Source organism: Mauremys reevesii, linkage group 13 (genome assembly GCF_016161935.1).
Source record: "Mauremys reevesii isolate NIE-2019 linkage group 13, ASM1616193v1, whole genome shotgun sequence".
NCBI classification, from domain to species: domain Eukaryota; kingdom Metazoa; phylum Chordata; order Testudines; family Geoemydidae; genus Mauremys; species Mauremys reevesii.
The window spans coordinates 6,136,203-6,162,902 of NC_052635.1; the positions used below are offsets into that span (position 1 = coordinate 6,136,203).

The window sequence follows — 26,700 nt, forward strand, 5'->3', positions numbered from 1 at the left end:
CTTCAGCATACTCTTTTGAGCTTTGGCCTTTGCTGCTCTAGTCCTGCTGTTGTTGACTGCTGCCTTCTTCTTCTTTCTGTCTTCTATCTTTGTCAAGGACTCTGCTGTGATCCACTCTTTCTGCTGGTGTTTCTTAATTCCAAGCACTTCCTGGCATGCTGACCTAAGTGTGTCTCTCACTTTCTGCCATCTGTTGAGTACACTGTCTTCCTCTTCCTCAGACCGATCCTGTAGTACTGAAAACTTATTCTTCAGCGTCAATCCAAAATCTTCCTTGGTCTTATGGTCCTTCAGAAGGTTGACGTTGTACTTCGCTCTTCTGTCTGACGCGTCTATCCAGTTCTTCTTCAGCTTCAGCTTCAATCTGGCCACCACTAAGTGATGGTCGGACGCCACGTCTGCTCCTCTTCTAACTCTAACGTCCTGCAAGGATCTTCTGAACTTCTTGCTAATGCAGACATGGTCGATCTGGTTTTCTGTCATGCCTGCTGGCGATACCCAGGTACTCTTGTGGATCCGCTTGTGAGGAAAGATGCTGCCTCCTATGACCAGGTTGTTAAGTGCGCACAGATCCACAAATCTCTCTCCATTCTCACTCATCTCTCCCAGAGCATGGGTCCCCATGACTTGTTCGTATCCTGTGTTATCAGGTCCAATTTTGGCATTAAAGTCTCCCATAAGGATGGTAGTGTCTTTGTCTGGGAGAGTCTCTAATATTTTCTGGAGTCTGTTGTAAAAGTAGTCTTTGTCCTCCTCTTCACTGTCATTGGTTGGAGCGTAGCACTGAACAACATTCATCTTAATCCTCTTCATTTTAGTTCTGAAGGATGCTGTGATGATCCTGGGACCATGTGCCTCCCAACCAATCAGTGCTCTCTGTGCCTGCTTGGACAACATGAAGCCTACTCCCTGTGTGTGGTGTGCGTCGCTCTCTTCATGTCCTGAATACAGCAACAGCTCTCCTGTCAACAGTCGTCTCTGTCCAGCTTGCGTCCATCTTGTCTCGCTAATGCCTAGTAGGGTCAGGTTGTTGCTCCTCATCTCTGCTACAACCTGCGCCGTCTTTCCTGACTCGTACATGGTCCTCACGTTCCATGTGCCGATGGTAATCCTCCTGGCTGCAAGAAGGGTGATCGGCTTAGTGGCTTCCTCGCGGCTTTCACCACCCAGCGTCATGCATCTTCGAGTTGAAGACCCTTCTTTTTCCAGGCTAAAAGTCTCTGTTAACTCTATTGTTGGAGTTTCTGTAGCAAGCTGATTTTTACAGGGTGGAGTTGCTAGCCCCACGCCCAACCCTCCTCCTTTACCCTGACTTGGGATAGGCAGATGGCCCCAAAGGACCTCTCTGGTGGAGTTATCTGTATATATACAGAACAGAAATATTTATTGAACACTTCAGCCTTTTTTGCATTATTATTGATAATTCTATCATTTCAATCTAGTAATGGCCAAATAACATTGTCAGGATTCTTTTTGTTCCTAATATAGTTAAAAACCTCCTTTTTATTGTCCTTAACACTGCTGGCCATAGATTTCTCCTTGTGTTCCTTTTGCTTCTCTTATCAATTTTCTATAATTCCTAGCTTTTGTTTTATATTTAGTACTATCAATTTCCCTTTCCTCCATTCCTAATATAGATACCTTCACTTTCCCTCTAAACCAGGTCAGGTTTTTAACCAATATGGCCTCCTTGTAGATTGACTGGGTATCTGATCCATTAACTTCAGTGCAGCTAGTGTCAATCAGCCATAGCGACATTGGAGTTCATGGGCCAGATCCCAGCTGGTGCTAATGAGCTATTCCTCAGATGTTGACTTTGATAGTTGATTGTCAAAAATTCTCTATTGTCATGTGTTCACATCAGCTAGAGGTACTAGTCCTTGATCACAGAAGGATTATTGGGAGCCAGGGCTCCTGGGTTCTAGCCTGGGAAGGGAAGTGGGGCCCAGTGGGTTACAGCAAGTGGCTAGGATCCAGGATTCCTGGATTTTATCCTGGCTCTGGGAGGGGAGTGTGTATGACATAATACACCCCTGTATCCACGCCCTACACACTGTTGTAATAATCTTCGTACAAAGCATGCCTTGTAAGGTGTCGTTTGAAAACTCGTAATTTGCTGGTCATTATTGTCCTGATAAACTATGTGTGGCACTGCTGTATGTGACATTACAAGATTAACACATGCTCCAAACCCCAGCCCTGCCCAGGCAGGTCTGTCACAACCAAAGGAAGGAAGGAACATGTGCTTGCCTTAATTTGCATTTAAGCAGTAAACAGAATCATCAAGCAGGGAAGTGTCATAAACATACAGCTAAAGGTAGCATAAAATCCCTCTTTACCCTGTAAAGGGTTAATTCCTCTTTTACCTGTAAAGGGTTAAGAAGCTCAGATAACCTGGTTGGCACCTGACCAAAAGGACCAATAAGGGGAGAAGATACTTTCAAATCTGTGGGAGAATGTTTTTGTTTGTGTCTTTGTGTTGTTTTCTTCGAGTCAGCAAGGAACCAGGGCAGGAAAAATACATCTCCGTCAGCATATCTGGACTAAGTATCTAGTATTGCAGAAATGGTAAGTAATAGCAAAGAAATGTGTTAGGTTATCTTTTGTTTTAGCTTGTGAATTTTCCCTGTGTTAAGAGGGAGGTTTGTAACTTTAAAGTTTTGCCTAAAGGGGAAATCCTCTGTGTTTTGAATCTTTTTGTTACCCTGTAAAGTTATCTTCCATCCTGATTTTACAGAAGTGTTTAGAGTTTAGTGCAGGGGTCAGCAACCTTTCAGAAGCGGTGTGCTGAGTCTTCATTTATTCACTCTAATTTAAGGTTTCGCGTGCCAGTAATACATTTTAACATTTTTAGAAGGTCTCTTTCTGTAAGTCTATAATATATAACTAAACTATTGCTGTATGTAAAGTAAATAAGGCTTTTAAAATGTTTAAGAAGCTTCATTTAAAATTAAATTAAAATGCAGAGTCCCCCCGGACCAGTGGCCAGGACCCGGGCAGTGTGAGTGCCACTAAAAATCAGCTTGTGTGCCGCCTTCGGCACCCGTGCCATAGGTTGCCTACCCCTGGTTTAGTGTTTAGAGTGGGGAAGGAACCCTGAGAGGAGGGGGAAACAAAGGAAGTTCAAATCAGTGAAAACAACCAGCAGGGAACATCCTTTCACAGAAACTCTTTGGCTCCTGGGTCTCAGCTGGAAACATTGTTCAAGAGAGGGAGTGAAACTATCAAAAGGAAGGACAAACACCCCAAGACACCCCCCTCTCTCTCTCTCCCTGTCCACCTCATTGTCTGGACCGGAGAAGACAAAGGAAACAGCTGTTGGACTCTGGGGGAGAGATCCTGATGTCATCTGCTGGAGCACAGGGTGAGAAAGTTTGTTTTGCAACTTCAATAGTTTCTTAAGCAGATACTAGGAAGCATTTTATCTGTATTTTTCTTGGAACAATTTCTGATTTTGATGCTTCATCACTCGTAGTCTCTTGAAAGTTAGGGGGGAGGGATAGCTCAGTGGTTTGAGCATTGGCTTGCTACACCTAGGGTTATGAATTCAATCCTCAAGGGGGCCATTTGGGGAACTGGGGTAAAAATCTGGGGATTGGTCCTGTTTTGAGCAGGGGGTTGGACTAGAAGACCTCCTGAGGTCTCTTCCAACCCTAATATTCTATGATTCTTTGTAGTTAATAATCTTGTTTTAATGTTTTATCTAATCCTGGGCAGGACAAGACATACATTTCTGGGGGAAGATCTGGGACTAGGGGATGTGCTGGGGTCACCCTGCCAGTATAATCCAGGCTGATGAGACAGAGTGTGGCTTGCATGCTGGAAGGCGGTTTGTGAGTGAGTCTGGTGGGAGTATTTCAGGCATTGTACAGCACCCGAGGTTGCAAGGCAGGGGAGACTCAACCCTCCAGTGGTCTGGATGTAACAGTGGGTTCTAGTGGGTTAGAGCACAGGGGCTGTGTGTGAGGACTCTTAGCTTCTATAGACAATTCTGGGAAGGGAGTGAGGCCTGGTGGCTAGAGCAGGGAATTCAATCTGTTCATCTTATCAAGAAGAGAGAAAGGTGACGGATAGGGGCACATGAGGACATTCACTGCGAGAAAATACTGGTTACTAAAGGGCTCTTTAATCTACAGGGGAAAGAAACAACTGCTGGAATCATAGAATATCAGGGTTGGAAGGGACCTCAGGAGGTATCTAGTCCAACCCCCTGCTCAAAGCAGGACGAACCCCAACGTAATCATCCCAGCCAGGGCTTTGTCAAGCCTGACCTTAAAAACCTCTAAGGAAGGAGATTTCACCACCTCCCTAGGAAACCCATTCCAGTGCTTCACACCCTCCTAGTGAAATAGTTTTTCCTAATATCCAACTTAAACTTCCCCCACTGCAGCTTGAGACCATTACTCCTTGTTCTGTCATCTGGTACCACTGAGAACAGTCTAGATCCATCCTCTTTGGAACCCCCCTTCAGGTAGTTGAAAGCAGCTATCAAATCCCCCCTCATTCTTCTCTTCTGCAGACTAAACAATCCCAGTTCCCTCAGCCTCTCCTTATAAGTCATGTGTTCCAGACCCCTAATCATTTGTGTTGCCCCTCGCTGGACTCTTTCCAATTTTTCCACATCCTTCTTGTAGTGTGGGGCCCAAAACTGGACACAGTACTCCAGATGAGGCCTCACCAATGTCGAATAGAGGAGAATGATCACATCTCTTGATCTGCTGACAATGCTCCTACTTATACAGCCCAAAATGCCGTTAGCCTTCTTGGCAACAGGGGCAGAGTGTTGACTCATATCCAGTTTCTCATCCACTGTAACCCTATGTCCTTTTCTGCAGAACTGCTGCCTAGCCCAGGGCCGCCCAGAGGGGGGGGGCAAAGGGGGCAATTTTCCCCGGGCCCCGGGCTCCGCAGGGGCCCCCAAGAGAAGAGCGGAGGCTCCCGCCTCCGCCCCTCTCCTGGAGCCTCAGCGTCTCCGGCGGGGCCCCTGAGCCCCGCCCCGCTCAGAGACGCGTGGGGAGGGGGCGGGCCTGGGAACTCCAACTGGGCCTGAGCCCCGCCCCGCTCAGAGCGGCGTGGGGAGGGGGCGGGGCAGCTGCCTCCGCTCGGCGTGGAGCTCACAGTCCCACCCCCTCACCACGCGGCTCTGAGCGGGATGGAGCTCAGGCCCTGCCGGAGACGCGCTCGGTAAGAGGCCGGGGGCCGGGGGCCGGAAGCGGGACCCGCCGCCGCCACCGCCGAAGCGCAGCCCGGTCTTCGGCGGCGGGGGGGCCCTTCTGTTCCGGGACCCGCTGCCTAAGGGCCCGGAAGGCCCGCGGCGGGGACCCCCCCCGCCACCGAATTACCGCCGAAGACCGGGCTGCGCTTCGGCGGCGGGTCCCGCTTCGGCGGTAATTCGGCGGCGGGGGGCTCCCGCCGCGGGTCTTCGGGGCACTTTGGCGGCGGGTCCCGGAACGGAAGGGCCCCCCGCCGCCGAAGACCCCGGGCCCCCGGAATCCTCTGGGCGGCCCTGGCCTAGCCATTCAGTCCCTAGTCTCTAGCAGTGCATGGGATTGTCCTGTCCTAAGTGTAGGACTCTGCACTTCTCCTTGTTGAACCTCATCAGGTTTCTTTGGCCCAATCCTCTAATTTGTCTAGGTCCCTCTGTATCCTATCCCTACCCTCCACAGTATTTACCGCTCCTCTCAGTTTAGTGTCATCTGCAAACTTGCTGAGAGTGCAGTCCACACCATCCTCCAGATCATTAATGAAGATATTGGACAAAACCGACCCTTGGGGCACTCCACTTGATACCAGCTGCCAACTAGACATGGAGCCATCAATCACTACCAGTTGAGCCCTATGATTTGGCCAGCTTTCTATCCATCTTGTAGTCCATTCATCCAGCCCATACTTCTTTAACTTGCTGGCAAGAATACTGTGGGAGACCATATCAAAAGCTTTGCTAAAGTCAAGGAATAACATGTCCACTGCTTTCCCCTCATCCACAGAGCCAGTTATCTCATCATAGAAGGCAATTAAGTTTGGCTGATCACTTTCTTCTCCTCTAAGTGCTTCAGAATTGATTCCTTGAGGACCTGCTCCATGATTTTTCCAGGGACTGAGGTGAGGCTGACTGGCCTCTAGGTCCCCAGATCCTCCTCCTTCCCTTTTTTAAAGATGGGCACAACATTAGCCTTTTTCCAGTCATCCGGGACCTCCCCTGATCGCCATGAGTTTTCAAAGATAATGGCCAATGGCTCTGCAATCACATCAGCCAACTCCTTTAGCACCCTCAGATGCAGCTCATCCAGCCCCATGGACTTGTGCTCGTCCAGCTTTTCTAAATAGCTGGAACCAGATAAATACAAATTGGAAATAAGGCACTGCTTAGGGAGATCAGCCATTAGAACACACTCCCAAGGGAAGAGGTCAATTCTCTGTCTCCTGATGTCTTCTGATCTGGATCGGATCATTACTGGTAAGGGGCCCGGGCGCTGCAGAGATGGAAATGGGACATTTTCCTGCTCTATCTCGGAGAGAGATTACTGTGTGTAGTCCCATGGTGGGAGCTCACCCAGGAACTAAGAACAGGTTGTAACAACTCCAGAGACATACCCCCTCCCCCTCCCTCCCCTCCCCCCCGCCCAGGAGATGCTCCCAAATATTGGTTCAAACTGGATTCTCCCAAGATGAGCCTATGAAGAAAGGACAGTGTGTAAATAGCCTGGTTTTCAACAGGCTCAGGGCTTAGCTGGTTCTGTTCCAGCTAACAGAGAGGAGCTCCAGTCCACAGAGGGCCCCAATCCAGGTCCCAGCAGAGAGGCCAAGCCAAGGATCTGAGGGCTGGAAAGACCGACGCCGGCCAGAGCCAGGGTGGGGATGGGTGGGTTGGTCTCCAGTGAGCCTATTAGCATGTCTGGAGGTTCTTTTGTTGCTTTGATATGTTTTCCCAGTAGTGCTTCCCCCTCAGGACTCAGTGAGCTTGGTTAGAAAGTGCTGTGTGGTCACTGGAAACCGCAAGCAATTGTGTTGTTTATAGACTCTGAGGGGAAGGCAAAGCAAACTGGTATAGACAGAGGAACTCGCCGGAGAAGTCCCAGTGAAGGCAGGAGACTGCAGCCAGGAAAATCCCCACACAGGAGGGTGAGAGATGTGCATCTCCACCCAAGAGAGGTGACGGCTGAGGAGCTGGGAGCCTAGCACAGGGACCCTTGCTGGATCACAGAACGGGAAATAGAAGCGCAGGAGCTCCGAACTGAGAGGGGGCAGCAGGAAAAGGTGTGTGGATGGTCCACAGAACAAGGGCCGGTGACATTTGTGGCCAGGGAGGCGAATAGTTGGGCTGTGGAGGGGAAGAGCCCAAGATTGTGGTCGCGTCACGTTTCCTGTGGTGAGTGGCAGCCCATGACTTCTCAGAGATCATGGGATGGAGGGAGGGCGGGCCAAGGATGAGCAATGCATCATGTCATGGGATTGTCCATCTTGTGGGACGGACAAAGCAGAAGGGTCAGTTACCCTTCCGGAGGGAGCCCTGGCTGGTGCCTGAGCTCAGAACCCAGCTCCCAGCCCCAGAGGGACCAGTTCAGCATGGTGCTAACTCTCCTTCTGCCTGTGCTGGGTGAGTGACGTCCCTTTCTGTCTCTCTGTCTGTCTGTCTTCTCCTATTACCCACCTCCCCCATTCTCCCCAGCATCCCATCTCTTGTGTACTTGGAGGTCTCATCAACTCTTCTCTCTCTTTCAGCCTCTCTCCTTCCCCGGCCGGTGTTCCCTGCAGGTAATGCTGAGATGCCACTGCTGGGGGTGGGAATATCCTGTGAGCTGGGGTGGGGTATTTCCCCACATTGAATCTGTAGGAAGTGGAAGTGCAGGTAGGGGGTATCTGAGTCCGGAGGTCTCCAACTCCCTCTTTGCTCCTTATACCCAGCCAGCCCCAGTTCATTCCGACCTAACACTGTGCCCATCCCAGAGCGGGTGAGATGAGTTGGGTGGGTCTCAGGTCCCAGCAGAGAGGCCCCGGACAGGCTACGAAAGATGACTGCCCCTCTGCAGGGGAGGGAGCCATACATTGGCGGGGGGGGGGGTGAGTTGTGTACATGGGTGGAGAGGAACTCAGGGCTAATGATGATAAGCTCAGTTCTGGGAACAGCTGAGCCAGCACCTTTCCCTGGTGGATGAAACTGCACATTGTTAATGCTTCCGCTCAGAGAGGCAATGGCCAGACCCACATCTGTTTGGAGTTCCCAACTCCTCTTTCTCTTGTACCCCCTTCACGGCATGGGGCAACCCTGAGGGGAGCTGATGCGGGGATGGCCCCCCTCCACCTTCCCAAGGGGGGGAGATTGTGCAGTGTTCACCTCAGCCCTGTCACACGCAGGGCAGCTGCCCCGTCTCACAGTGATGGGCTCAGGCTCTGGGCAGACTCAGGAAGGTCACAGCAAGTCACCATCTTGAGATTTCCTCCTTCACCAGGAGTGCTGGAAGCTAACTATAACCAACGCTGAGATTCTGCTTGAATCCCATGACTCCGAAAGCCAAAGCCCTAAGGGAAGGGCTGTGACACCTGAGCCTCCAGCTGATCCTTCCCATGTTGGAGGGGTGGATGCAGGGCAAATGTGAGGGTTTCTATTTGCGGCCGGGTCTGTGTTGGTTTTGAGTTGATGCTAATGGAACCTTGGTTCCCCAGCTAAACACCCAGCTCCAGTCTTCTCCGTGCATCCCCAGAAGGCTGAATACCTGCTCGGAGACACCGTGGGCCTCACATGCTCTGCCCCCCCTGTGAGGGATCAGGTGTCGACATTCCAATACTACAGCAACATGGGATGGGCTGTTTCAGCCAGAGTGTCCTCCGGGCGGGAACACACCTACAACCTCAACATCACGGAGCCACGGAGTGCGGGTTTGTACAGCTGTAACTATTACACAGGCAAGTCTGGTCGTTTTGTCTCGTCCTATGAGAGCAACCGAATCAGCATCAGAGTCAAAGGTGAGATAGGTCTATCTATCTCTCTATCTATCCCCAACCACCCCCTATCTATCTATCTCTCTATCTATCCCCAACCACCCCCTATCTATCTATCTATCTATCTATCCCCAACCACCCCCTATCTATCTATCTATCTATCTATCTATCTATCTATCTCTCTATCTATCTCTCTATCTATCTACAATAACTCCTCTTAACCTTGTTTCATTGTTACGTCGCTGATCTATTAGAGAATTTAAAGTCGCACACTGCTCCCTTATAACACTGTTTGGCAGCCGCCTGCTTTGTCCACCGCTTGCAGGAAGAGCAGCCATTGCAGCTGGTCTGGGCTTGGAACCAGGGTGGGTCGGCAGCCCCCTGACCAGCTCCCCTAAGTTCCCTGTGCAGCAGCCCCCTAACAGGCTATCAATTGCTGGCAGTTCAGGTGTCCCTCCCACCACTCTTCTGTGCTGCTCCTGCGCCTCTGCCTTGGAGCTGCTCCCGGGAGCCTCCTGCTTGCTGGGGGTGGGGTGGGGTGAGAGGGGTGCTGACGTCAGGGTGTCCTGTTCCTGTGCCCCCCCCTCACACAGACACACATACACACACACACACACACACCACCCGGCACTTTGGAAAGTGGAGGGACTGGTGCGCTCCAGTGGGATAGCCCGGGTTCATCATCACGTTCAGTTTCCACCGGGAATGTTTGCAGCCACTGCCATGTGTCTATTGTGTCTCCTCCCTCCATCCCTGCTGCCTTGTAGAGGGTGAGGCTACATTAACAACAATGTGTTAACCCTTGAGGGCTCAGCCAAGTGCTAGTTCATCATTTAGCAGCAAGGCATTCCCTGGGAAATATCCCTCCCTCTGACTCCACCACCTCAACCAAGCTTCACAATCAGCATTGCTGTGTACAGTATTCAATTGTTTATTACTCTGTGTGTGTGTCTGTGTGTAATGTCTTTTGTCTGGTGAAAGAAAATTCCCTGGAACCTAACCTCCCCCCCCCCCATTTACATTAATTCTTATGGGGAAATTTGATTTGCTTAACATCATTTCACTTAAAGTAGCACTTTTCAGGAACATAATTACATCTATCTATCTATCTATCTATCTATCCCCATACTCTCCCTCTCTCTCCTTCTCTCCATACACCCCCTCTATCTCTGTACACCACAATGTAGCTATTTAAATATCAAGTGACCCCCCCGCTTCTCCATTAGGGGCTCCCACCATTCCAGTTGTTGTTGTGAATGCTTTTACACACACACAACATGGCAATCCAACATTCCTACCCAACTGAAAAGAGCCTGATTGCTTTAAGGTAGCTGCCAACATGGCTACCAGTCTGGTTGCCCAATGAAAACGAAGACCCACATGGTTCTAGGAGCATGGCTGTCCAACATGGTAACCCAATGGTTAGCAACACCCCAAGGTAGTTTTTTGGGAAGGAATTCCCAATTCCAGCTCCAACAACTTGTCCAAAGTCCTGGAGGAAGGGAAGATGCAACCGCTCCATTCTCCAAACCACATTTCCTCTTTCCTCCATCTTCTGCCCTGGCTGACCCCCACCTTTTCCTGCCCCCTTCAGACCCCCCTCCAGAGCCGACGCTGAGTGTGGATCCCCCATCTGGCGTGGTGAGCGAAGGGCACCCCTTACTCATCACCTGCACGGCCCCCGGGGACGCCAGACAGCTGAGGTTTCACTTCTACCAAGATGGAGCCAAGATCGTCCCTGGGGACGTTGGGTCTGAGATCAGCACCGCGGAGCCAAGGACCAGCCCTATGACAGTCTCTGTGCTCAGCATCCCGCAGGTTGACACCAACAGCACCGGGGAATACACCTGCCGGTACGAGGCGAAAGAGAGCGGGAGATGGATCCTGTCCACCAGGAGCCAGGCTGTGACTGTTACCTTGAAAGGTGAGGCTGCCCTGGAGAATAAAATCCACCCCTACATACAATCACCACTTCCTACAGCATGGGCACACACACCCAAAAACACACACACACACACACACACACACAAGAGACCAACCAACAATTCAGTAAGGCAACAAAGCATTCGGCTCTCAAACACTGACACCCAGCGTGGCCACCCCTTCCCCGCCCCCACCCTCTGCTGCCCCCTAGTGCCCATTATACAGTACAGCTGCCCCTTTCCCACCCCCCTCTGCTGCCCCCTGGTGCCCATTATACAGTACAGCCGCCCCTTCCCCACCTGCACCCTCTGCTGCCCCCTAGTGCCCATTATACAGTACAACCGCCCCGTCCCCACCCCCACCCTCTGCTGCCCCTAGTGCCCATTATACAGTATAGCCGCCCCTTCCCCACCCCCACCCTCTGCTGCCCCCTAGTGCCCATTATACAGTATAGCTGCTCTTCCCCTGCCCCCACTCTCTGCTGCCCCCTAGTGCCTATTATACAGTATAGCCGCCCCTTCCCCACCCCCACCGTCTGCTGCCCCCTAGTGCCCATTATACAGTATAGCTTCTGCTTTTCACGCTCAGCACTGTGTTTCCCCTGCTAATCTCTCCCTGTTGCTGCTCCCTCAGATCCTCCTCCACGGCCAGTGCTGACTGTGGATCCCCCTTCAGGAGGGGTGAACGAAGGGTTCCCCCTGCTCATCACCTGCACAGCCCCTGGGGATGCCGGCGAATGGAGGTTTCACTTCTACAAAGATGGAGCAAAGATTATCCCCAAGGAGCCCAGCACCAGCTCTAGGAATGTCTCTGTGTTCAGCATCCCACAGGCTGGTCTCAGCAATGCTGGGGAATTCACCTGCGGGTACGAGGAGAATGTGAATGGGAGGTGGGTCCCATCCCCTAGAAGCTTGCCTGTGAACGTCACCATGAAGGGTGAGTATCAGGGTCCCCACCCTGAACCCTGAGGTACAGACGTGGGGACCTGCATGAAAGACCCCCAAGCTTATATTCTACCAGCTTAGATTAAAAACTTCCCCGAGGCACAAATTCCTTTCCTTGTCCTTGGACGGTATTGCTGGTACCACCAAGTGATTTATACAAAAATTCAGGGAAGGGTCACTTGGAGTCGCTATCCCCCCAAAATATCTCCCACGCCCCTTCACCCCTTTTTCTCGGGAGGCTTGAGAATAAGATACCAACTAATTGCTTTAGCAATGTGAATACGGACCTGTCCCTTATTTTCAGGACACTAAAATCAATAATGACAGGTTTCAGAGTAGCAGCCATGTTAGTCTGTATCTGCAAAAAGAACAAGAGTCCTTGTGGTCCAGTGAAGTGGGCCGAAGCCCACGAAAGCTTGTGCTCAAATAAATGTGTTAGTCTCTAAGGTGCCACAAGGGCTCCTCTTCTTTCTGTAAAATCAATAAGATTCTTAAAAGAAGAAATGTATTTAAAAAAAAGTAAAAGAATTACACCTGCAAAATCAGGATGGAAGGTAACGTTACAGGGTAATAAAAGGATTTAAGACAAAGAGGACTCCCCTCTGGACTCAGCTTCACAATTACAAAAGCAGGACTGAAACTACCTCTTTAGCATAGGGGAATTTCAGAAGCCAAACGAAAGATAACATAACGCATTTTCTTGCCTTACTTCCAATTTTTGTAATTTTAGATGGACCATTTCAGGTATGTTTTCAGGAGATTTTGTACCTGCCTGGTCTCTCTCTCTCTGTCCAGAGAGGGAACAACCAAAGAGAGCCACAAACAACCCGCCCTCCCCCAGATTTAAAAGTATCTTCTTTCCTCATTGGTCCTTCTGGACAGGTGCCATCTAGGTTATTTCTGCTTCTTAACCCCTTACAGGTAAAGTGATTCAGTACAGCTGCCCAGAAAGGATTTTATGCTACCCTTCTCTTTATGTTTATGACAGCGAGGATGCCCTAAAGCAGGGTTCCCCAATGCGGTGTGGGGCATCTAAATACACCCGCGTCCTGGCCAGCGGTTGAGCATCTGCCGAATTTCCAGTGGAGACGCCTTTGGATGATGCTGCTTCTGCCAAAAAGTGCCATTATCCAGAGGCATCGCCGCCGAAATGCCGCCGAATTTTGGTGGTATTTCGGTGGATGCTCGACCGCCACCACGGTCCTTCGTCTGGTGCCCGCCAGACGAAAAAGGTTGGGGACCACTGCCCTGAAGTCTCAAATTCAATGCAAGATATATTCAGTGCTTCCTGAAATAGGGGACAGTGGATACGCATGCAGGGGCGGCTCTAGCAATTTCGCCACCCCAAGCACGGCGGCACACCACGGGGGGCGCTCTTCCGGTCGCCGGTCCCACGGCTCCGGTGGACCTCCCGCAGGCGTGCCTGTGGATGCTTCACCGAAGCCGCGGGACCAGCAGACCCTCCGCAGGCACGCCTGTGGGAGGTCCACCGGAGCCACCTGCCGCCCTCCTGGCAACCGGCAGAGCGCCCCCCGTGGCATGCCGCCCCAAGCACGCGCTTGGTGTGCTGGGGCCTGAAGCCGCCCCTGCACGCATGGGCACCTGTGCACACACTCAGCTGTCTTTTGAAAGAGAATGATTGTTGAGGTGATGCAGAGGTGTAATAAATGCCCCCGCAACACGAGTGCCATTCCTTCTGTTGTCCCATAGTACCTATTATAAAGTAGAGCTGACGCTTCTCAGCCCACACCTTCAGTTACCCCAGTGCCCATTTTACCGAATAAGCACCACTTCCCCACCCCCACCCTCTGCTGCCCCCTAGTGCCCATTATACAGTATAGCGGACTTTTACCAATTTCTCCAATCTGGATCTACTGTTGACCCATCCTCTTTGCCCTCCTCTCAGATCCCCTTCCCTTGCCTGTGCTGAGCATGGATCCCCCGTCTGGAGTGGTGAGCAAAGGGCTCCCCTTAGTCATCACCTGCACGGCCCCCGGAGATGCACGAGAGTGGAGGTTTCACTTCTACAGGGATGGAGCCAAGATTATCCCCGGGGACATGGTGTCTGAGATCAGCACCACAGAGCCCAGCACTGACTCTATGATGCTCACTTTCCCACGGGCTGGTCCTGAGAGCACTGGGGAATTCACCTGCAGTTACGAGGAAAACGTGAGCGGGAGGTGGATCCCGTCCCTCAGGAGTCGGGCTGTGAATGTCACCATGAAGGGTGAGGCTGCCCCCAAACTTCCAAATGCCCTCGGAGATATACTGCGTAGTCCTGCGGTGGGGAGAACAGGGAAATTCACACACCTGGCTGTTTCTGAAGGAAAACGATTGTGGACACGATGCAGCTGTATAATGAATGGCTGCTTAACTCAGCTCCCACTCCTTATGCTGCCCCAGTGCCTAAGTATAGTGACCCCTTCCCGGCCCCCACCCTCTGCTGCCCCTAGTGCCCATTATACAATATAGCCGCCCCTCCCCCGTTACCAACCTCTACTGCCCCTAGTGCCCATTATACAATATAGCCGCCCCTCCCCCGTTCCCAACCTCTACTGCCCCTAGTGCCCATTATACTGTACAGCCGCCCCTTCCCCTACCCCACCCTCTGCTGCCCCCTAGTGCCCATTAAACCGTACAGCCGCCCCTTCCCCACTCCCACCCTCTGCTGCCCCCTCGTGCCCATTATACAGTATAGCCACCCCTTCCCCACCCCACCCTCTGCTGCCCCCTAGTGCCCATTATACAGCACAGCCGCCCCTTCCCCGCCCCCACCCTCTGCTGCCCCCTCGTGCCCATTATACAGTAGAGCCACCCCTTCCCCACCCCCACCCTCTGCTGCCCCCTAGTGCCCATTATACAGCACAGCCGCCCCTTCCCGCCCCACCCTCTACTGCCCCTAGTGCCCATTAAACCGTACAGCCGCCCCTTCCCCACTCCCACCCTCTGCTGCCCCCTCGTGCCCATTATACAGTATAGCACATTTTTACCAGTTTCCCCAATCTGGATCTCCTGTTGACCCATCCTCTTTGCCCTCCCCTCAGATCCCCTTCCCTTGCCTGTGCTGAGCATGGAGCCCCAATCTGGAGTGGTGAGCAAAGGGATCCCCTTAGTCATCACCTGCACGGCCCCCGGAGATGCACGAGAGTGGAGGTTTCACTTCTACAGGGATGGAGCCAAGATTATCCCCGGGGACATGGGGTCAGAGATCAGCACCACAGAGTCCAGCACTGACTCTATGATGCTCACTTTCCCACGGGCTGGTCCTGAGAGCACTGGGGAATTCACCTGCAGTTACGAGGAAAACGTGAGCGGGAGGTGGATCCCGTCCCCCAGGAGTCGGGCTCTGAATGTCACCATGAAGGGTGAGGCTGCCCCCAAACTTCCAAATGCCCTCGGAGATATACTGCGTAGTCCTGCGGTGGGGAAAACAGGGAAACTCACACACCTGGCTGTTTCTGAAAGAAAACGATTGTGGACACGATGCAGCTGTATAATGAATGGCTGCTTAACTCAGCTCCCACTCCTTATGCTGCCCCAGTGCCTAAGTATAGTGACCCCTTCCCCGCCCCCACTCTCTGCTGCCCCTAGTGCCCATTATACAATATAGCCGCCCCTTCCTCACCCCACCCTCTGCTGCCCCCTAGTGCCCATTATACAGCAGAGCCGCCCCTTCCCCACCCCACCCTCTGCTGCCCCCTAGTGCCCATTATACAGTATAGCCGCCCCTTCCCCGCACTACCCTCTGCTGCCCCCTAGTGCCCATTATACAGTACAGCCACCCCTCCCCCACCCCCACCCTCTGCTGCCCCAGTGCCCATTATACAGTAGAGCCGCCCCTCCCCACCCCCACCCTCTGCTGCCCCTAGTGCCCATTATACAGTACAGCCGCCCCTCCTCCCCACCCTCTGCTGCCCCTAGTGCCCATTATACAGTACAGCCGCCCCTTCCCTACCCTCACCCTCTGCTGCCCCTAGTGCCCATTATACAATAAAGCCGCCCCTTCCCCACCCCACCCTCTGCTGCCCCTGGTGCCCATTATACAGTACAGCCACCTCTTCCCCGCCCCACCCTCTGCTGCCCCTGGTGCCCATTATACAGTACAGCTGCCCCTTCCCACCCCCACGCTCTGCTGCCCCTAGTGCCCATTATACAGTACAGCCGCCCCTTCCCCACCCACACCCTCTGCTGCCCCCTGGTGCCCATTATACAGTACCGCCACCTCTTCCCCACCCTCACCCTCTGCTGCCCCTGGTGCCCATTATACAGTACAGCCGCCCCTTCCCCACCCCGACCCTCTGCTGCCCCTAGTGCCCATTATACAGTACAGCCGCCCCACCCCACCCTCTGCTGCCCCTAGTGCCCATTATACAGTACAACCGCCCTTCCCCACCCCCACCCTCTGCTGCCCCCTAGTACCCATTATACAGTATAGCAGATTTCTACCAATTTCCCCAATCTGGATCTCCTGCTGACCCATCCTCTTTGCCCTCCCCTCAGATCCCCCTCCCCAACCAGTACTGAGCATGGATCCCCCATCCGGAGTGGTGAGTGAAGGTCTCCCCCTGCTCATCACCTGCATGGCCCCTGGTGACATCAGTGAGTGGAGATTTCACTTTTACAAGGATGGAGCCGAGATTATCCCCAGGGACATGGTGTCGGAGATCAGCACCACAGAGCCCAGCACTGACTCTATGATGCTCACTTTCCCACGGGCTGGTCCTGAGAGCACTGGGGAATTCACCTGCAGTTACGAGGAAAACGTGAGCGGGAGGTGGATCCCGTCCCCCAGGAGCCAGGCTGTGAATGTCACCATGAAGGGTGAGGCTGCCCCCAAACCTCCAAATGCCCTCGGAGATATACTGCGTAGTCCTGCGGTGGGGAAAACAGGGAAACTCACACACCTGGCTGTTTCTGAAGGAAAACGATTGTGGACACGATGCAGCTGTATAATGAATGGCTGCTTAACTCAGCTCCCACTCCTTATGCTGCCCCAGTGCCTAAGTATAGTGACCCCTTCCCCGCCCCCACTCTCTGCTGCCCCTAGTGCCCATTATACAGTACAGCCGCCCCTTCCCCACCCCCACCCTCTGCTGCCCCCTAGTGCCCATTATACAGTACAGTCGCCCCTCCCCACCCCGTCCTCTGCTGCCCCTGGTGCCCATTATACAGTAGAGCCGCCCGTTCCCCATCCCATCCTCTGCTGCCCCTAGTGCCCATTATATAGTCTGCTGCCCCTAGTGCCCATTATACAGCACAGCCGCCCCTTCCCCATCCCCACCCTCTGCGGCCCCCTGGTGCCCATTATACAGTACAGCCGCCCCTTCCCCGCCCCCGCCCTCTGCTGCCCCTAGTGCCCATTGCCCCGCCCTCTGCTGCCCCCTAGTTCCCATTATACAGTAGAGCCGCCCCTCCCCCGCCTCCACCCTCTGCTGCCCCTAGTTCCCATTATACAGTAGAGCCGCCCCTCCCCCGCCTCCACCCTCTGCTGCCCCTAGTGCCCATTATACAGTAGAGCCGCCCCTTCCCCACCCCACCCTCTGCTGCTCCCTAGTGTCCATTATACAGCACAGCCACCCCTTCCCCACCCCCCCCCTCTGCTGCCCCCTGGTGCCCATTATACAGTACAGCCGCCCCTTCCCGCCCCACCCTCTGCTGCCCCTAGTGCCCATTATACAGTACAGCCGCCCCTTCCCCGCCCCCACCCCCTGCTGCCCCTAGTGCCCATTAGACAGTATAGCCGCCCCGTCCCCGCCCTCTGCTGCCCCTAGTTCCCATTATACAGTAGAGCCGCCCTCCCCGCCGCCACCCTCTGCTGCCCCTAGTGCCCATTATACAGTACAGCTGCCCCCTCCCCACCCCCACCCTCTGTTGCCCCCTAGTGCCCATTATACAGTACAGCTGCCCCTTCTTCTCCCCCACCCTCTCCTGCCCCCTGGTGCCCATTATACAGCACAGCCGCCCCTTCCCCATCCCATCCTCTGCTGCCCCTAGTGCCCATTATATAGTACAGCCGCCCCTTCCCCCCCCCACACCCTCTGCTGCCCCCAAGTGCCCATTATACAGTATAGCCGCCCTTCCCCACCCCACCCTCTGCTGCCCCTAGTGCCCATTATACAGTACAGCCGCCCTTCCCGCCCCACCCTCTGCTGCCCCTAGTGCCCATTATACAGTACAGCTGCCTTCCCCACCCCACCCTCTGCTGCCCCCAGTGCCCATTATACAGTACAGCCGCCCCTTCCCCACCCCCACCCTCTGCTGCCCCTAGTGCCCATTATACAGTACAGCCGCCCCTTCCCCGCCCCACCCTCTGCTGCCCCTAGTGCCCATTATACAGTATAGCCGCCCCTCCCCACCCCACCCCTCTGCTGCCCCTAGTGCCCATCATACAGTACAGCCGCCCTTCCCCACCCCCACCCTCTGCTGCCCCTAGTGCCCATTATACAGTACAGCCGCCCTTCCCCATCCCCACCCTCTGCTGTCCCCTAGTGCCCATTATACAGTACAGCTGCCCCTTCCCGCCCCACCCTCTGCTGCCCCTAGTGCCCCTTATACAGTACAGCCGCCTCTTCCCACCCCACCCTCTGCTGCCCCTAGTGCCCATTATACAGTACAGCTGCCTCTTCCCGCCCCACCTCTGCTGCCCCTAGTGCCCTTATACAGTACAGCCGCCTCTTCCCACCCCCACTCTCTGCTGCCCCTAGTGCCCATTATACAGCACAGCCGCCTCTTCCCCACCCCACCCTCTGCTGCCCCTAGTGCCCATTATACAGCACAGCCACCCCTTCCCCGCCCCACCCTCTGCTGCCCCTAGTGCCCATTATACAGTACAGCCACCCCTTCCCCGCCCCACCCTCTGCTGCCCCTAGTGCCCATTATACAGTACAGCCGCCCCTTCCCCACCCCACCTCTGCTGCCCCTAGTGCCCATTATACAGTACAGCCGCCCTTCCCCTCCCCACCCTCTGCTGCCCCTGGTGCCCATTATACAGCACAGCCGCCCCTTCCCCGCCCCCACCCTCTGCTGCCCCCTAGTGCCCATTCTACAGTACAGCTGCCCCTTCCCCACCCCCACCCTCTGCTGCCCCCTAGTGCCCATTATACAGTACAGCCGCCCCTTCCCCACCCCACCCTCTGCTGCCCCCTAGTTCCCATCATACAGTACAGCCACCCCTTCCTCTCCCATTCCCTCCCCCTCTGCTGCCCCTAGTGCCCATCATACAGTACAGATAACAAGGAGAATGTGAATGGAAGGTTGATCCCATCCCCCAGGAGCTGGCCTGTGAACATCACCATGAAGGGTGAGGCCCCCAAATGCCCCTTACAGCCCCCCAAAATAAAGCCACCTCAGGGTGATACCAGCAGCCCCCTGCTACCTTCAAAGCAAGACCTCGCCTGCAAACTTTAACGGGGACAATAGGTACGCCCATCCCCCCCCATTGCAGGATCCCTGATTGACCCACGGGTGGCAGCATTTCACCATGGCTGATACCGAAAGCACCTGGCAGGCAGAAAATCTTCCTTAAAGGGTAGGGCACCCATAGTTCCCTGCCCTGGCTGGGGTATAGTGGAGGTAGCAGATCCCTATTCACTGTTCTGTCCCTACGGTTCCTGGTTATTAACAGCTCCCCTTTTTCTCCTTCTCTTAGCTATTGGGTCTCTGCCCATCCCCCTGGTGGCTGGGTGTGCTGGTGCTGCCATGGGTCTGGTTCTTCTGCTGCTTCTCGTCTGTCTCTGCAAGAGGATGAAGAAAGGTGTGTGGGGAGGGAAAGAGGGGGATGGGGAATGGGACCCAGGCATCCAAGATGGCAGAACAGGGCCCTCACCCTCATGGGACACCACAGCTCTCAGTCCCTGTCAGGGAGAGACTGAGATGGGGAATGAGACCCAGGCATCCAGGATGACCATTCAATTCTCCAAATCCTAGGAGATTCTGGAGCACTATCTCCTCTCCCCTCCCCTTCCACCTCCAAGATTAATTTAGGATCGCAACTGGAAATAACTTTGGGTAATTGGCTAGAGCAGGACTGCCTTGTACAGGATCAAGGGTGATTTAGTAATACAGGACTCCAGTGCAAAGGACGGTGGGTAATTTGGAGTAAAGGACTCTGGGGAGTTTACAGGAGGGAAACTCTGCTTCATAGACTCATAGACTGTGTGACTGCTGAGCCCTGTGTCCCACCAACCTGGGGTATCTCTCCGTGAGGTTCCCCTCTGGTGTTATCTGGATCGGTGATCTGCTAGGTCACTCCAATCCTTGACTCTGGGAACCAGCCTTACCCTGCTCTGCTGTGGGAACCCCCACTCCTGGGCGGTTCACGCACAGCCTCTGGCATGTAAGCTGCTCCTTGGATTGTGTGACCGAATGACACTAGCCAATATCTCCAGTCCCAGACACAACCCTAGGGACCTCCGTCTTGCAGTGTCCAGTTATGCCCACCGGACACTGCAAGCTTATATAAGTTTGTCAATTTAACAAAAAAATTGATATGTACCAGGCTTGTTAACCCAAGGGGAGTCTCTGACACGCTTCAAACCAAACGCACTGCTTCAGGTAGAATAAACAAACAGATTTATTAACTATAAAGGTAGATTTTAAGTAATTATAAGTCAAAGCACAACAAGTTAGATTTGGTCAAATGAAATAAAAGCAAAACGCATTCTAAGCTGGTCTTAACATTTTCAGTGCCCTTACAAACTTAATGCTTCTCACCACAGGCTGGCTGGCTGCCCTTCAGCCAGGCTCTCCCCTTTGATCAGCGCTTCAGTCGCTTGGTGGTGGGGTCTGTAGATGGAGGTGGAAGGGAGAGGAAGAGCAGGGCAAACGTCTCTCCCTTTTATCATGTCCTTTCTTCCCTCTTTGCTTTGTCCTCCACTTCAGAGTCAGGTGAGCATTACCTCATCGCAGTCCTAAACTGACCAAAGGAAGGGGGGAGACTCACTCGAGAGTCCAACAGACCTTTTGCTGTTGCCTAGGCCAGTGTCCTTTGTTCCTGTGAGGCTGGGCTGGGTTTGTCCCATACATGCCTTGATGAGGTGTGAACTGCCCCTCTGCTCTTAGAGAGCTTTGCCTGGGCTTGTTTTAAGCCATGAAGACACATTTTCAGCCTCATAACTATATGCATGAAATTATAACCTGTAACATTGCTATAACGTTACTCTAACAGCAATTACTATAATATCACTATAACAACCATGCTCCGTGCATCATGAACCTTCAAATACACCCAACATAAGAAACCTTGCATTGGATACCACACAATCATTTTACAAAGATCAACATGGGGGTGCAGGGTGTTCCCATGAGGTACCGAATGTCACACTCTCTCACACTCTGATGCTGTTGTCAAGCCACAAACCTCTGATAGGCACTACACTTACACAGCCATCCACAGGCAGGGACATGCCCAACTGAGGTACATGAATGATCTCCCAGGCATTCATGAAACATCAAAAGGGAGGCTCCAGCCAATTCCCCCCAGCTCCCCAACCTTGCACCCCAGAACTGCACCATCTTTCACTGGTCAGAAGCCTGGCCAGGGTAAGCTCATTACCTAGTTCACCACTTCGTCAACAGAAGTGGACATGCACCAGCCTTTGTAACCTGAGCTGAGATTCCCCAAGCACTTGAACCAAAACACGCTGTTTTAGGTAAAATATAGAACAGATGATTAACGACAGAAAGATTTGAAGTGATTATAGGGAGCAAGTACAGAGATCAAAGTTGATTCCTTAAGAAATAAAAATAAATTCACAGTCTAAGTTCTACAAACTAAACAGGATTTGAATCAAGCCGTGTCTCCCCCTGAGAGATGATACAAGCAGGTTACAGATCCTCAATACACAGGCTAGGACTCCTCTCCAGCCTGGGACCTCCTTCTCCCAGTTCAAAGTCTTTGTCCTCCAAACGTGTTGCCAGGTGTTGAGTTGTGGAGGGAGTGAGGCCAAGTGAAGTTGTCACTTCCCCTCTTTTATACTTTCTTGCTAAGATCTTTGCTCTGCAGTGGGGATCAGGTGGTCCCCATTGGTCAAGCAGTCTCCGTTGTATACAGTCTATGGATAGTGGATTCTTTCCTTGATGGGTGTTGATGAGTCACTAATGTTGCCTGGCTACTCCACTGTTATTCTTGAAAGGCTGGTTGTGGGTGTTCCCAACCTCACAACATATTTCACTAACATATACAGCAATACTTCAAAACTTCCCATACAATGACAGCACACGCAATCCAAGAGGATATTAATGTTCAGCAGATGAAGACTTTAAAATGATACCTCACAAGGCAAACTTTGTACCAAACATATCATCATTGTATGACAGTGGTGAATATGGGGGCTCCACGGTGCTACTTTGAGGTACAGAGCATCACCCCATCCCCCTTAGTTCACTGCAGTTTTAGTCACTGATTCATGCGGAGGCAGTGGGCCCAAGATCCTCTTTAGGTTTTGACCATACAGCTCCCAAGTGTTGCTAAGCTCCCCCATGAGCGCTTGTAAAGCTCTGAGTATCTTTTAACCCTTTGGGGATCAGTCTGGTCATTTCAGACGTTAGCCAGTGTGCCTCCTCTGGGATGCTAGAAAGCATCTCTTTGTATCTGTTCAGTATTGATAACCCTTCTGCTTTTCCAACTGGTGTTAACTCAATGCAGATAGTAATGTTTTCTAGAGTGTATGTAACTTGGCATTTAGCCAGCAATGCCATGAGATAGTGTGCCTCAGTTTCTCCTTCCATGCAGCAGACCAGGTTTATTATGGTTTCTCTGCTGTGACACACCCCCTGCCCTGCTCCCTGCAGCACAATGCCACCGTGGGCTCAGCACTGACTGGCAGAAGAGACCACCTCCTGGTGAGCCCTGCCTGACTCCCTGGAGCACAGCTCCCCCTAGCGCCGCACTGCTTAGCACTATCAGGGGAGACCCTCCCTGCACTGCTCCCTGCATCACAGCACCCCCTAGTGTCATGCTGGTGCATTGGAGTCAGTGCTGATTAAGTTGCAAGAATGGCCCTTACTGAGCCGCTGCTCCCTGCAGCACAGCACCCCCAGTGACCCATGAGGATATTGCAGACCGCACTCTTTCCCAGGGGAGTGTGCCCCCTATTGAGCTACCCGCAATGCCCCTTCCTGGCTTCCTTGCTTTTCTATCCCTTGTTGGTCTCCCTTCTAAGTGCACCCCACCCTTTCCCCTTCTGAGCCAGAGCCCTAACGTGGAACAGAAACACACCATGAAATGCCCCTGGTATGGTAGCGAAGTGACTGATTTGCTTTTCTCATTGGTAGGTTCCAAGTGGGCGTGGAGGAGGAGAGCCCAGAACGATGGTTTCATCAGCAGTTACTCACCTATGTCTCTGGCAATGATCAACCCAGACACTCTTTAACCTCCAGCGGAAATTACACCCCCCTCAGCTCCTTGCCTCCCTGTCCCCCGCAACATCATAGGACCTATGAAGATCCGTGAAGCTTACCACACTCACTGTGCATATCCTCCCAAGGTCTCCTTCACGCCGGTGGGCACACACCAGGTCTCCAGCCGAAAACATCCCTGGCAAAACGAGATGTGATGGTGTCTCTTTGCCTGCTGCAGAGAGACTGGGACAGTTTGAAAGGAAGGAAGAAATTTCTACTCTCCTAACTTCTCAGCAAATCTCCCCTTTACCAGGAACATTCAAACTGATGAAAATCTCTGTAAATTTCCTGTCTCCTGTTGGTCATTAAACCCCCTTTTAACCTCCTATGGTCTTTCTGCTCCCCCTCCCCCATGATTCTATAAAATGAGACGTGTCAGGCTGGAAGGGACCTGGAGACGTCATGAAGTCCAGCCCCGTGCACTGAGGTAGGACCATGTAGATCATCTCCAGCAGGTGTTTGTCCCACCTGGTCTGCAAAACCTCCAGTGATGGGGCTTCCACAACCTCACTCGGAAGCCGATTACAGAGCTTAACTGCGCTTACAGGGAGAAACTTTTCCCTAATCTCTAACCTCAATCTCTCTTGCTGCAGATGCTTGTCTAACTTCAGTGGAAATGAGGAACAATTGGTCCCCGTCTTCTTTGTAACCGCCCTCCACATATTGGAAGAATGTTCTCAGGTCCCCTTAGTCTTCTAAAAAAAAAAGCCAGGTTTTTTTAAAAAAAAACCTTTCCTCATAGGTCAGGTTTTCAAGACCTTTGATCATTTTTGTTGCTCTTCTTTGGACTCTCTTGAATTTGTCTACATCTTTCCTAAAATCCCAGAATTGGGCACAGTTCTCCAGCTGACGTCTCACCAATGCCGAGTAGAGTAGAATGACCCTCCGTGTGTTACATACAAGACTCCTGTTAATACGCACCGCCCAAGCCCCCACCCCCCCGAGCGCCGCACCGCCCAAACCCCCGCCCCCTGAGCGCCGCACCGCCCAAACCCCGCCCCTGAGCGCGCGCCGCCCAAACCCCGCCCCTGACCGCCGCTCCGCCCAAACCCCCGCCCCCTGAGCGCCGCGCCGCCCAACGCCCCCGCCCCCGAGCGCCGCACCGCCCAAAGCCCCCGCCCCCCGAGCGCCGCGCTGCCCAAGCCCCCGCCCCCTGAGCGCCGCGCCGCCCAAGGCCCCGCCCCCCGAGTGCCGCGCTGCCCAAGCCCCGCCCCGAGCGCCGCGCCAAGCCCCCACCCCCGAGCGCCGCGCGCCCAAACCCCACCCCGAGCACCGCGCTGCCCAAGCCCCCGCCTCCTGAGTGCCGCACCGCCCAAGGCCCGCCCCGAGCGCCGCCAAGCCCCTGCCCCCTGAGCACCGCGCCCAGCCCCACCCTGCACCGCCCAAAGCCCCCACCCCGCGAGCGCCGCGCCGCCCAAGCCCCCCGAGCGCCGCCTGCCCAAAACAAAAACAAACAAACAAAACCCTCCAGCGCTGCCCCGCCGAACCAAACAAACATAAAAAAAACCCGAGCACCCCCCCCAAGGTGCCGCCCCAAGCATGTGCTTGGTCGGCTGGTGCCTGGAGCCAGCCCTGTTTGCAGCTGTGCCTTTGATTTTCCCTTCCTAAGTGAAATTATTTGCACTTCAGGTATCAGGGGGTAGCCGTGTTAGTCTGTATCCACAAAAACAGCAAGTAGGCCGGTGGCACCTCCTCATTGTCTTTGCACTTGTCTCTATTTAATTTCATCCTGTTGATTTCAGGTCAATTCCCCCAACTCCTCAAGGTCATTTTGAATTCTAACCCTGCCCTCCAAAGTGCTTGCAACCCCTCCCAGCTTGGTGTCCTCCGCAAAGTTTATAAGCCTATTCTCCACTCTCCAAGTCATGCATGAAAAGATTGACTAGTGCCAGACCACGACTGAGCCCTGTGGGACGCCATACATTCGCCATCTCGCTTTAATGGCAAACCATTGCTAACTGCTCTTTGAGGATGGTCTTTCAGCCAGTTGTGCACCCAGCTTATAATAATTTCACCCTAGTTTGCTTATGAGAATGTCGTGTGGGACTGTCGAACACCTGACTAAAATCAAAATACATTTGTCTACTGCTTCCCCCCATCCACAAAGCCAGTAACCCTGCCAAAAGCAGGCAATGAGGTTGCTTTGGCATGATTTGTTCTTGACAAACCCATGCTGGCTCTTTCTTATAATCTTCTTATCCTCTAGGTGCTCACAGATTGATTGTTTAATAATTTGTTCCAGTATCTTTCCAGTATCAAAATTAGACTTACTTGTTTATAATAATCAAGGTCTTCCTTCTTTCCCTTTTTAAAGATAGCTACCATGTTTGCCCTTCTCCAGCTATCTGGAATATCACCCATGCTCCATGACTTCTCTAAGATAATCGCTGACAGTTCTGAGATTGTTTCAGCTAATTCCTTACGTACCCTAGGATGATTTCGTCAGGCACTGTCAACTTGGATACATCTAATGTCTCTAAATATTCTTTAATCTGTTCTTTCTCTATTTCCTTTGCTGTGGTTATTTCTTCCCCGCTGTGGTGTGTCATTGGCCCTGTACTGCTGACCCAGAAGGGAGATTTTCCTTAGAACTCCTGTCCCTGCTGAGCCGGGCTGTGGCCGGCTGTGTGCACCCACCACTATCCCCACCATCAAGGAAATGCCACCTTGCCCTGAATCTATGAGGCCGTGGGCTCAGAGAGCGGCAGCCCCCAATGAGCTGAATTCAGTTCCTCTGGATATCAGGACTCCTGGGTTCTTGCCCCAGCTCTGGGCATGGCATGGGGGGACTCCTGGGTTCCTCTCCCAGTTCCAAGAAGGGGTATGATTCTTATCAGTCAGGAAGACATGCAACCAACATTTTCAAAGGTGACTTGTGGGTCCTTGGGATCTGGCAAGGCCCCCATCCTCCAAGGGCAGCTTCCCAGCTAGTCAGACAGAATCTCTAGGCACTCTCGAAATTCCTGGCCTCTGGTCTTTATCGTGAGATCACCAGCATCTACCACCCCAGAGCCCACAGCCAGTTGCTGCCCATAAAAGCGTCAAGGCTGAGATGGCCAAAGGGATACAGACACCCAATTCACATCCTCGTTCATGGGCATTCAAACCCCTTAGGCCTCAGCCTAAACAGGCAAGTTTGAGCTGCTTAGAAAATCAGGGAGAAAAATTTCAATGCAAATGGGGGGAATCATTTATTTTCTTATATGTTGGCCACCGCAAACATCTGACTCCCAGTGGAGACTGTATCGCCCACCCTTGCCTGCGCCGTGCCTCAGTTTCCCCACACAGCTGGAGAAGGCCCTTGGGTTAGATAACACCGCATTGAGCTGAGCTGGCCCAGGGCCATGTTGTTTTTGCAAGACGCAGAGTGGGGGGAAATGCAGGGAGGAGGCCTCGGTTTGCGGTCAGCAACTGCTGTCACATTTCCCAAGAGCCCGGCATGTGACCATCGCTGGGATGCGAAGGAAGCAGAGGCTGGGTGTCACGTCCACAC

The 26,700-nt window shown here is 53.1% G+C and overlaps 1 protein-coding gene across 4 annotated transcripts; it reads left to right on the forward strand.

Moving 5' to 3' along the window:
* The first annotated feature begins 7,425 nt into the window (after positions 1-7,425).
* On the forward strand, positions 7,426-23,533 carry LOC120381306 (alpha-1B-glycoprotein-like). 4 transcript variants are annotated; one of them, XM_039499501.1, is made up of 10 exons: positions 7,437-7,597; positions 7,723-7,755; positions 8,665-8,964; positions 10,535-10,864; positions 11,497-11,799; positions 13,714-14,034; positions 14,852-15,172; positions 16,308-16,628; positions 19,456-19,560; positions 23,082-23,533. In XM_039499501.1, exons 1-10 carry the CDS (start codon positions 7,447-7,449, stop codon positions 23,177-23,179), a joined length of 2,283 nt encoding a protein of 760 aa, XP_039355435.1. In that variant the 5' UTR covers positions 7,437-7,446; the 3' UTR covers positions 23,180-23,533. The 4 variants fall into 4 exon arrangements, with proteins under 4 accessions (XP_039355438.1, XP_039355437.1, XP_039355435.1 ...); XM_039499504.1 differs by lacking the exon at positions 16,308-16,628 and having other exon boundaries at positions 7,426-7,597; XM_039499503.1 differs by lacking the exon at positions 13,714-14,034 and having other exon boundaries at positions 7,429-7,597.
* The last annotated feature ends 3,167 nt before the right edge of the window (positions 23,534-26,700 follow it).